At 37.1% G+C, this 12125-nt stretch overlaps 1 protein-coding gene across 5 annotated transcripts in view; it reads right to left on the minus strand.

Annotated features, from left to right (window-relative positions):
• Positions 1 to 246: 246 nt before the first annotated feature.
• FRY (FRY microtubule binding protein) overlaps positions 247 to 12125 on the minus strand; it is a 505098-nt gene continuing 493219 nt past the window's right edge. For 3 of the 5 annotated variants that reach the window (XM_027877678.1, XM_027877681.1, XM_027877677.1), the window contains 4 exons: positions 7275 to 7292; positions 4876 to 4986; positions 2624 to 2826; positions 247 to 1666 (listed from right to left, as the gene is read on the minus strand). In XM_027877678.1, the coding sequence (XP_027733479.1) occupies positions 1408 to 1666; positions 2624 to 2826; positions 4876 to 4986; positions 7275 to 7292 (591 nt within the window). In that variant the 3' untranslated portion in view covers positions 247 to 1407. The remainder of the gene's footprint in view (positions 1667 to 2623; positions 2827 to 4875; positions 4987 to 7274; positions 7293 to 12125) is intronic. The other 2 variants (XM_027877679.1, XM_027877680.1) reach the window with 1 other exon arrangement.

The raw sequence follows: 12125 nt of genomic DNA on the forward strand, positions 1-12125 counted from the left end.
GATAACTTCAAATTTACTCTGCCAATTCTGCTTTTCCTTAGTGGGAATATGGAGCTAGTGCTTAGTGGAAGGTACAATATTTGTGGTTTTGCTCCTGAAAAAAGCCAGATCACTGCTGCCTCAGGTGGGAGCACAAACTTAAGTCAAAGACAAACATCTTTAGGAATCAGCAGTAAAATGCATTGCCATCGTATGCCTTTTTATCTTTTAGTTCAATGGACGCACTGAACAAAATATCAACCCGAGTTACTTCACAAAACCTGCAAGTGTATTTACAGAGTGAATAAGTTACATAGATCACATCTGAGTAGAAGTGTTTCTGATGTGCAACAAGTTTACACACCCACATTTTAACACTTGACAGCATTAAGTGTGAGAGGGAAATTTATAAGAATGGGTTTATATATACATATTACAAATAAAATATCATCTAAGAAACTTAAAGTGAGGACTTGCACTTTACCTTGATAGTTCTATTTTCTGTTATCCAAGTGGACATTAAATTAAAATATGCATGCGTGATAGGTAAGAGGATTTAGACTGTTAATGTAGATGTATTTAACTTTGTTCTACAAAATGGCAAAGTTAATTCAAATTAACAACCATTTCTTTTTTTTGGTAGTATAAATATGTTCATAAAAGCAACCCACTAGGAAAAAGCAGCCAAGATCCTTAAAAAAAAAAAAATCTACCTATACCATTTCTGGTACTTGGGTCCTAATAACAGACCTCTGCAAAGCAATCCAGTACCTTCAGAGACAGTAGCCTAGCAACATTAAGAAATGTACTTCATAGCAGCTCATTTTAGATACAGTAATCGTATTCAAATTACAGTGTACGTTAAATTGTAGTCCATTTACAGTTTGTTTTCATATACACAGGCGCTCAGCTTCTGACCAACCATCTCACAGTTTGCAGCGGCCAGCTTCATTCTGCCTGCCCCCTTTTCACCCCCCCTCCCCCCAGAAAATGAAAAGAAGAAAAATATAGGGAAATAATATACAAGTTTTAGGATACAAAAAAAAAATTAGTGAAGGGAACATTGCACTTTTGCCAATCTAAAACAAGTTTCTAGAAAGGAAGGTATTGTTCAGTGTCATCGGCTTTGGTATGCAATGGAAGTCACCTCTTCAGTAGTGAGTTGTGGTTGCTCAGTGAAATGCTAACTTGTTTGTGCAACACTGCACGGAGACTTGAGACTGTCCGGCATGTTCTAGGCTACCTTTGTTCTGACAGTATTGCTACACATTGGAAGTTCCGCCCACCTCTTTGTAGAAAAAGTCCTACAGGTAACAAGAGGGAGGACAGCCTGACCAAGTTTTCTGAAGACTGAAAAGACACTGGATGACATCACTCCAGCTTGGCAGCACCCCCAGCTTGGAACCAACGGAGGACGGAAGACTCCTGTCAGAGACTTGTGCCTGAAACGCTGGAATCCGGGAGAAAAGTTGTGAGGATTCGGTAGCTCTGAGCCCTGCGAATCATGTCCCGGATCTCCATGTTGAGCTCCATCAGCTTGGTGCAGATCTCCGTAAGGCTCTGATTGGATCCCACCAGTGCATAAGTGCCAGTTTGTCCCAGCGTTTGATGTCGGAAGTAAATGTTCAGTAGTGTCTGGACCTCATCATCGGAACTGCTTCCAAAGATGTCATTGGGCCATAAACTCCTGCAGGGGGAGAAGTATGATACGTGTTTCCTCAATGTTGCTTACCAAGGTAGGAGGGCTTGATTCATAGTATTCATTCTTTCATTCATTCATTCATGTGTTTGATAAAATTATTAATTTTAAATTATTAAAATTGGTAAAATTATTAAAAAAAAACTATTACTGACTGGAAGCAAAAACTCTCCCATTGGCTCAGGTATAGAGATTTAGTCACTACATATAGTACTACATTTAGTACTACATATAAAACACAACAGTATAAAATATATTGGGGGTGGAGAAAAGAAACTCAGTGATTAGTTTTCAAAGAATCATGAAATTTCAGAGTTGGCAGGGATGTCGGAGGTCATCTAATCCAACCTGTAACTGAATTACATGGCGTATGTTTTCAATCATTTCATCATTTTAGATACAATACATACAACAAGGTCAGTGACCAATACAAAACCATCAATATCCACTTTTATGTATTGAGGTCTGTTTATTTTTCTGGCTAACTGTGAGACCTAGTAGTAAGAGAACTGGGGTTGGGTTTGAGAACTGACTGCCATCTCTAAACTAAGAAATTCAGTGCCCCTCATGGAATTTGAGATTTAGAGCTGAAAGGGACCTTACTGGACATTAAGTAAAATCCACTCAATTTATAGAGGAAGAAACTGAGGCCCAGAGAGGTTAAGTGATTTACCCAGGGTAATACAGGTAAATGTCTGAGGTAAGATCTGAACACAGGTCTTCTTGACTCCAAACCCAGCACTCTGTGCACTTTCCTATGCTTCCCACCTGGGTCCACAAAACAGTTCTCCCTTTGGCTGGGCAATGGTGAAGTTCCCCGTACCAAATAGTGAAATGCCTCAGTGTTCCCTTAGGAACACCTAGGTGAAAGGAAGTATACAACAACCGGACGTATGTCCTACAAATGACAGCGAAAGAGAGATTGCACATATAGTCAAGACTTACCTGCATTCCCTGATTTGCCGTAATGCTTTGCCAAGTTCATTGTTCTTCAGGCATTCTAACATGGATTGGATGGCTGCTTCTGTGGAACTGAATGTAGGCTCAGGCCAGGGAGACTCTATGTAGAGAGGATCCATTGCAATGGCAGCTGTTGCATCCTTCAGGTTTTTCTTTAAGTCACTCAGTTCTCTGGACATATTCAACAGCTATGAAAGAAAAAGGAAAGAGGCCACACTAGGTACAGATGGGGCATTTACTTTTGTGTTTGTATGTCTTGTGTTATGTGGTTAAGCAAAAAGAATCTTGGTGACCCCAAAGTGACAAGTGACATCATATGGCACAGTGTGTGTATAGGTAGAGGAGATAACGATGTTTTATAGTGTGCTGTGTAGACAGAGACATACTCCCCCCATTTACTACATACTCCCTCCAAAACTTGTTTATCATTACTTTCTCCATATTGACTCCCCAGGAGGCAGAAGCATATCCAGAAAACCTTTTATGCTGCTTTTCTTTGTCACTATTTTCCATCATAACAGAGAGACTTCCAATATTTATATTTAAAAAATGAAGAAAGTAGAAAAAGTCTCAAATTGGGATGGCATTTTAGAAGTCACACAGGTGACCATGGGGTTTTTCTCCTACATGAGACAGACCCAGTTCTCTGGCTCTCAAAGAGATGCTAATCAGACAAAAGCATCTTTGCTGCTTTTTAGTGAGTAAAAATTGTAATGTGACAAGAACACTTCTTTATAATTCGATTTTGAGAGTATTCCACAAAAGTGACATACTCAGATGTGTTTTTTTTTTTAAGTAAGGATTTAAGATGATTTTGGTTATTTCTATAAAGGAAAACTTGTTCTAGCAAAGTATGTCATCTTTTACATTTCAAGTTTTGCAACATTTTCCTCACCCACTTGGACAATTTCATCCTATATGCTATAAAAGTATGGTCAAAAGAGATTTTTACCGGCTCTTTTAAAAATATGTATTTGTTGATATTTTATTTAAATTTTTTTTAATTAAAATTTAAAGGTGTCCTCTCTAGTTTCATTTTTGAAGTTGGAAAATTAGCATTTTCCTTCTTTAAATATTGATTGTCTTTCTACTAATCTACATTAAAACAAAACTTGAATTGTTCTTTTATTAATTTGGAGCATTTGCTCTCATTTCTGGGTGAAGACAATTCTGTTTTATAATCAGAAAGGCCAAGTGCTGGGGAGAAGAATAAAGCTTGGCCTGGCCTACTTAGCCCAGAAATAAATGACATCACTTTCCCTGACATTGGATCATTTGCTAGTCAGCTGAGAAAAGCCAAAGTTTATGAGATATATGTTCTTCATAAACTGTTTTGCAGAGATTGAGTGACTAAATAGAAAAGAGAATACAGGGTACATCATATTCTTTTAACTGAATAATACTGTTCACTTTTATACAAAATATTAATATGTATTCATTCTTCTCAATAAGTTTTGATGGTTAGCATAGGGTTATAGCTCATCTCTCTAATGATCTAGTTTTTAGCTGGTTTATAGAAGTTCACCTTGGAGGTAGTAACATGCTAATTTCCCTCAGTCAGTGATGGGCTGAGCTGATCAGCCAGGTGAGTACCCTACCTTGCTTTTTTGGTCCTGAGGAGATACAGAGGTCCAAAGGAATCTTAATTTCTCTGACAGTGCTAGCTCCCTTAAAGGTAGTATTTTCAAATTTAGAATAATTTCAATTTTAATATTTACAACTCCTTTTTTACATAATACTATTGTTTTGAATTTAAAATTTGTTGTTCCTAAGGGAAGGGAATGTCTTTAAAAGTTGAATAAACAATGTTACCTTTTTAAATCAGTAAAGGAATGACATTTTCTTTGCCCATTAAATTCACCATAACTTATATATCTGAATTGTGGAAAGAGTCATTAATTTTTCCTTAGGATTAATTAAGAGCAATAGAATCATCTCCTCTTAGATGTGCTGTGCTATCATGCTCTGTTCCTAATATCTCCCTCTAAAACCTGTCAATGATCCTCCAAATGCCTACCAGGCAAAAAGTAAGAGATAACTCTACCACCTTTTCTTATGAGGACAGAAATATATGAGGGAAGTATTTCAGCACGGTGGCTCTAAAGTAAATAATTACCTGTGAATGAATGAAATCTCATATTGTTGTGGAGACAGAGGCAGGGGTGGTGGTGGAAAGGAGGAACACAAAAAAGAACTGATCACTTGAATGCAAAGAGTGGACTGGGCATATGACTTACCTCTGGCATGGAACTAACTTCATGCACCTGGCCAATGAGTTTACAGTAGGACTGAAAAAGCAACAGCAGCTGGAAGTGTAGTTTATATAATCTCTGACACAGTTCCAATTGCTAAAGAAAGAATTTACATGGGAAGACATAGTTATTAAGGAACAGTTTTTTTTAACCTTCTTGGAATTAGTTTTGTATAATAAATGTAATCTATGGGGTCATGTTTCAGTTTTTAAAATGAAGTATAATTAGCCACTTCAATTCAAAATGAAACAAAAACAAAAATCCAATCAATGATGGACTACCTATGTAGAGTTTAACATTGTGAAGAATAAAGTAACTGTGGGATAGCCATAGGCCTGAGGAATGTCTGATAAAGGGGACCATGGCGGTCCATCCTGTTTGCCAATAAATGCCTAAAACTTAAAGCTAGGCAATGATTGTAATTTTATAAGATGGTAATATGTTTTTTAAGTGGGGAAAAATGCTATTAATAAAAGCGTATTTTGAAAGGGAAAACACTAAGCTTGCTCTGGGTAGGTGACCTTAGCATTATATAAGCAGGATCCCAGGGTGGCTAGCCTTTCTTAGTTATTTATAACTACTATTAAGGATAGAGCACAGAGACAATTAAAAATTTTTTTTATAAAGATCACACATACAAGATATTTTGCAAGACAATAAAAATGTTTTCAAAACATCAAAAGTGGGTTTATCATTAGAGGAAAGATCTATATATCTATACATATGATATATCTACATATATCTACATATATAAATATATACAATGATAGTCAAAGGGAGTGCTTTTTATAAATGCTTTATAGGAAAAGTACAACATTTTTAATGGAAATTAAATTTAGAAGTAATTGCAGGAACTAGACTCTCAGCTCCATTGACATGGATAACTCTGGACTTAAAGTTATTTTCATTAAAATCAGAATAGCTCACACATGCCCTTTTAGGGAAAAGGAGTGTATACCTTTTACACTTAAGGGAATTATTTAGTCTCTCTGAATTGGTTATAAAACCTGACAGTCATACTTGAAGTGTTGTTCTGATGAATAAGGTAGCTGGTGGGAAAGGTTACTCAAAATAATGAGAGCTAGTTCCCAAAATTCAGAGCTTGGCATGCAGTAGGCACTTAATAATTGTTTCCTGAATTGAATTAGATTGACATACATAAAACAACTGGACTTGAGTTGTGGTAATTAAAACCACCCAGTGTTTACCTTTCCTTAATTAGGATTAAATAAAAACAATGTAGGACATTTCCTTTTTTTTCCCCCCAATCCAAGAATATCCCAAAGGATGAGAAATTATGAATCCAGTTACTAGAATTTAGCTCTTTGTTAAATATAAGCTACTGAAGAAATCTTTTCCCCAAATCAGTCTAACAAATTAAGGGCTGGGGAAGAAAATGTGATTGTTAGTTATTAAATAACACAATCTTATCTCATTTTAAGACTGATTGATATAACATATGATCAAACTATATATATTTGAGCTGAATGAAGTTGGATTACTTTTTTGATTTAGGAAAGAAAATATGATTCACTTGACCTCTGTGAAGTGGCTAGTAGGTTAGGTTTCAACTACCCCAGCAAAGTTTTCAATGTTTTAAGCAGAAGTGTCAAACTGCAGGCCGGCCACAACACTGAGTGCTGCTGAACCAGATTTGGGAAATAGTTAAGAAAATAAATAAAAATACAACAAAACATAGATAATGTTAATATCTGATTTTCTGAGTCAATATGTGACCTGCAATGATCTTTTTATGTGCAGTTTAGTGGTGCCTCTTTCTATTTGAGTTTGACACCACTGGTTTAAAGAACATTATTTTATCATCCTTCAACAAACTTTTCTTTATAGAAACCTTCTAACAGCTGATTTATAAATGAATGAATTCTATTTAGTAGAATTTTAAAATTTTATTCCACTTAGTAGAATTTTAAATCCTATTTAAAATCCTATTCTCTTGATAGTAAAAAAAAAAAAAAGACTATTAAATGGGAAAAATAAAAGCCTAAAGGCAGTTTTACAATTCAGTAGAGACAGCTCTGCAATTAATTCAATGTAAAACCATAATTAGGGCTTGTGATATGCACAAGCTTCAAATAGTATTACACACATACATATAATACATGTTTATATATAATATAAATTACTATTCTAAATGACCCATGGACAATATCAGAAATTATAGCAACTTAGGGATTCTTCTTTGCAGGGAAACAACTCAGAATGCTACCAATAAATGACAAGTTTCTAATCATCTCTATGAAATAAATAAATAGAAATGAAAAAGGGACAACATGCTAAAAGATATAACAGTAACAGTAAAATCAGGGTTCATTCAAGGGTCCATAGTTTTATGGACAAAGAGTATGAAAGAACTTTTGACTTACTGCAAGAGATTCCATTTGCTACCCAGCAAGCATGGCACAGGAAAAAAAAAGGAAAGGAAAGAAAGTAGAGGGTCAGTGTAATGCATGCAACAGAAAGCACAGCCCTCTTTAAGAACATCACGGTCAGCAGTATTAGCATGGCTTGCCTCAATTTTGTCAATGGCTGCTAGTGTTCCACTCCCACAACATGCACCACATTCCAGTTAAACACAAGCTCTACACACAATGGTGAGTGCCATTGGCCAAAATAACAGAACCAGCATTTAGTAGGTTTTGAGTTTAGTTTGCTAAGATTTTGGCAGCCAGGGAACAAAAAGTCAAGCTTCTAGTGCCTGAAGGACTTAGATGTATAAGCTTGAATGACTGCTTCTTGACTTTGAGGAGCTGATCTAATAATATAATGTAGTTCTCAAAAGATCAACTGAGTAATTTTTAAAGACATTTGCAGGACTGGAGCATAAAATAAGCTGCTGGGGGGCTCAAGCCTGTGTCTTTAACAGGCTTTTTGAAATCTTATGCACTCTAGAAATTCAACAAATATTTATTGATAATATAAATACAAATGCCATAAATACCCCAATTATCATTTTCATTACAAAATCGATTCCTCTGTACTTGGAAAATGTTTAGTAGGAGTGCCAATGCTCCTTTCAAAAGGATGGTGGTGGTCTTCCCCTCCTCAAAGAGTCAAGTATATGTGAGCATTATTTTTGTCCTTTTATGATTAAACTTAAAATGGACAATTTACAAAAAAAAATTCATAATGGTTATTTTACACCAAAAGGGATTAGTAACTTACATTTTTAATCTAGTCACTTTCAATTATGGGAAGATGAAAACTTTGAGTAGGAAGGTAGGACAGTAGCTCCAAGGACAGTAATTTTTTGATTTCCTTAAGTCATAATCACAGTATTGGCTTAACGAAGATCTGGGTACATGGGAATCAGACCATATAGGCTTGGAATTATTTTCTGAGTTGATTTGCCATTCTTATCTTAAACCAGTATATACTTCATTCTGAATTATCAACATGTTTATAGATCAGTCTAGTTTAAGGTCTACTGACCCATAATGACAAGTCCTATCTTCATGCTCACAATATTATCAATTTAACATTCATATAAATAACACTTAGGCATTGCTGTGGTGTGGAGTTCAGTGCCCCTTCATCAGTGTGGGGAACTTCCAGAATGGAAAACTCCCTCCACTGATACAATTAAGCAATTAGTCTTTAATTTAGATCTCAGAGAGTTGGTAGGGCAATGGCATCAAACTCAAACAGAAATGGATCTCTGCCAACCCCATATTGACTTAGAAAACCACAAATTATCATTATCTATGCTGTATTACATTTTAATTTATTTTGTTAAACATTTCCCAATTACATTTTAATGTGGTTTGGGCTGCACATCTGATACCTCTGGCCTAGAGCACTTAGAGGTTAAGGGATTTGCTTACAGCCAAGATGTGTCCAAGGCACAACAAGAACCCAGGTCTTCTTGGCTCCAAGTCTGGACCGAATGCACTGAGCCCCTCATGAATTTCTGATTATGTAATAACGATTTAAAACTCTTATAATAAAAAATGCATAGACATTGACACACTAAACATTAATTTAAACCTCCCCCCCCCAAACAATGGCATTTATTGTATCAGTCATCTCACTAGGGAACAGTACATGGAGATTTTCACTCTGTTGATAATGAATAGATTCCACAATTCTACCAATGGTTGAGATTTTATGCCTCAAATCCATGATAGAAATAAAACAGCTGAGAATATTTAATAGCTTTATTGCTTTAAATAAAGCTTTAAAACTAGCAGGGTCATGCAGTTTTCATAACCAAGCCTTTGCCAATGAAATCTGCGCAGAAGACAGGGCAGATTCAGAAGCCAACCATCATTAAAGTTCACTTGTATTTCTTTTCTACCTTGAAAAACTGAAGGATAACTTCAAATAGGACTGAAGCATTTAATATGCAGTTTAGCAAATTACCGTCACTAATGCTTTGCCACTATGGAATTTACTTTCTGGAAGCACGGAAGGAAGCAAAATTGAGTAAATTACACAGTCTCAGTTCAGGAAAACTGTTCCAAAGGAAGGGATCAATGCAAGCCAAAAAGGATATCAAGTTGGCTGAAATAAAATCTTTTCTAGTCAATAAAGGCAAAGAAAATGCTGCTAAGGAATTGCAAGGCTGGCTAATTTCTTTCCTCTGGTCTCTTTAGGACAAAATAATGTCTTTCCTGGGGGCTGGCCAATTTCTGACTAATAGAGCTCAGGGTGTCCTTGACCTTCCTAGGTAGAACTCAAGCATCCTTGAGGTAGTATGGCACAGTGAATAAAGTGAAACCTGGAGTAAGGAAAATCTAGGATTCAAATACCTCCTCTGACTGACACATCCTAGCTAGGTGACTCTGGACAAGTCATTTGCCTCTCTGACCTTCAGTTTCCTTATCTATAAAATGGGGTTGATGATAATAACTAGGTGCCTACCTCACAGGGATGTTGGGAGGCTCAAATGACATAATGTATTCAGAGTGCTTTTGCAACTTAAAAGGGACAGCGAGTAGACTTGTTATTTCATTAGGAAACTCCTGCATGAGCAGACTTCCTCTACCAGGGCAGGTCAACACCTTCTCTGCAAGTTAAGAGTTCAGTAAATAACAAAGGATCTGAGTCTCAGGGAGTTGCTGAAGGGGATGAGGTTAAATGACTTGCTTAGTGTGACCCAGTCACGGTATGTCACAGGTAGTACCCAGGCAAGCTCTTTACTATACCACACTGTATCTAGGCAAACATTAGAGTGAGAACACTTGCATATATGAAGGGAAGCTAGGGGGCACAATGGACAGAGTACCTGGCCTTGAGTCAGGAAGACTTATCTTCCTGAGTTTAAATCTGCCCTCAGACACTTATTAGCTGTGTGACCCTGGCCAAGTCACTTATCCCTACTTGCCTCGGTTTCCTCATCTGTAAAATGGTCTGGAGAAGGAAATGGCAAACCGCTCCAGCATCTTTGCTAAGAAAACCCCAAATGGGGTCACAAAGAGATGCACATGGCTGAAACGACTGAACAACAACCTCCATATGTGTGTATGAGCTGTTACACTGAGTTCACCTGTCCTAAGCTACAGTTTACTTTCAGGCCCTAATGACCAAAGTTGATGGTAAAAAGCACCTTTCTGAGGAACAAATGACTGAAGCTGCTTCATGCAGTTGGATGAACACTGGTTTTATAATCAGAGTATCTTGATTCAAATTCTAGCTCCTACTTATTATCTTTGGAAAGTCTTTGGAAAAGTCAGTTAACCTTTTTTTGGGCCTCAGTTTTCTTATGTGTAAAAGGGGAGCTAGTAGGACTAGATGCTCTTTGAAGACCTTCCAGCTCTAGGCCTATGATCTCTCTCTCTCTCTCTTTCTCCTCTCTTCCCCTTCCCCTCTCTCTCTATTTCTTCCTTTCCCCTTTCTCTTCCCCCTTTCTTCTCCCTCTTCCCTCTCTCACCCTCATTCAGACCTGTGATTTCATTTCATACCAGACTTATCTGGCTAGCAATCTAGAGTGTCAGATAATTGCTTAGGGCCCTGAGAGGTTAAATGATTTCACCAGACTAATAACCAGTATACGACAAAATCCAGCTTGCCCCGACTCCAAGCCAGATCTCTATCCACTGCATCAGAAGTGTCAAATTGATGGTTTTCTAAGGCCATATGCACGAAGTCCGGAGGTATCCATTTCTGTTTGAGTTTGACACCCACTGCACTATATCACACCATACTGCCTCTTGATCCTTTAGTATTTCCTAAGCTATTTTTATACTTTTAGGTCTTTTGTGGGGATATTGGGTTTAGAGACCCAGGTCATAAATCATTTTCAATGTTTCAAAATTTTAAAGATCTTCCTTAAAATACTGAGGAAATTCCATTGTTTCTGTGCTCCCAAGTACCTCCCTAAGGCCTGGCTCTGTGTTCTTGGGATACCCTGATTTCTAGAACAGTCACAAGGACATATGACTAAGATACATTTTCCTGATGGGAAAAATGATTTAAACAAAAACTCCACCAAACTGCCCCCCACCCCCTAAGATCTGAAATCCTGATAATGGGATACGTAGATAACTGGGTAAACAGAATGGGATTCTGCAAAGAGCAAAGCAAGCCTAGAACCACCCAGTTTCAATACTGATTAACAATAACATCAAAGGTTCTTAATAATGTTTCTGTCCAGCCTTTGGGACTTAAACAGGGAAATAACCATTTAAAAGAACTTGACTAGGAAGATATAAACATGTCATAAGTATTTTAAAATCTACTGTCAGTATCAGCTCCTTGAAGACAGTGACTATATCTTATTTATAACTGTATCTTCCCCAACACTTCACATAATCAGTGCTTAATAAATGTTGAGTGAGTGAATGAATGATTAAAACCTGAGAACCACTGCTTTAAACTCTGTGGGATAAAATATAGACGACAATTGGCCCAAAGGTAAAAAGTAGACATTTTTTCCTGCACTCAAAACCAAACACAGATGCTCTCTGTTTACTAACGAGGCATGAGAAATACCGTATCTAAGCAGCAATTTGCTGAGGTGTCCTAAGGTCCTCAGTGATCCTAGTGAAAGGCCATTAGGCACCCAGGAAAAGCCATTATTTTAGTTACATTCTGTCTTGACACTTAAATAAGAACCAGATTTCTCACAGAGATTGGAAAATTTTGTAGTAATTTATTGCTAAGTAAAATAGGTTGGGGCTAGACCAAGGCCTTTCAAAGGACAGATGGCATCCTATGAGATCCTTGCTATAGGAGAAAACTCAAGACCAGGGGTGGAGAACCTGCGGCCCTGAGGC

The sequence above is a fragment of the Vombatus ursinus genome, unplaced genomic scaffold, assembly GCF_900497805.2.
Source record: "Vombatus ursinus unplaced genomic scaffold, bare-nosed wombat genome assembly UNPS02014813.1, whole genome shotgun sequence".
NCBI lineage: Eukaryota > Metazoa > Chordata > Mammalia > Diprotodontia > Vombatidae > Vombatus > Vombatus ursinus.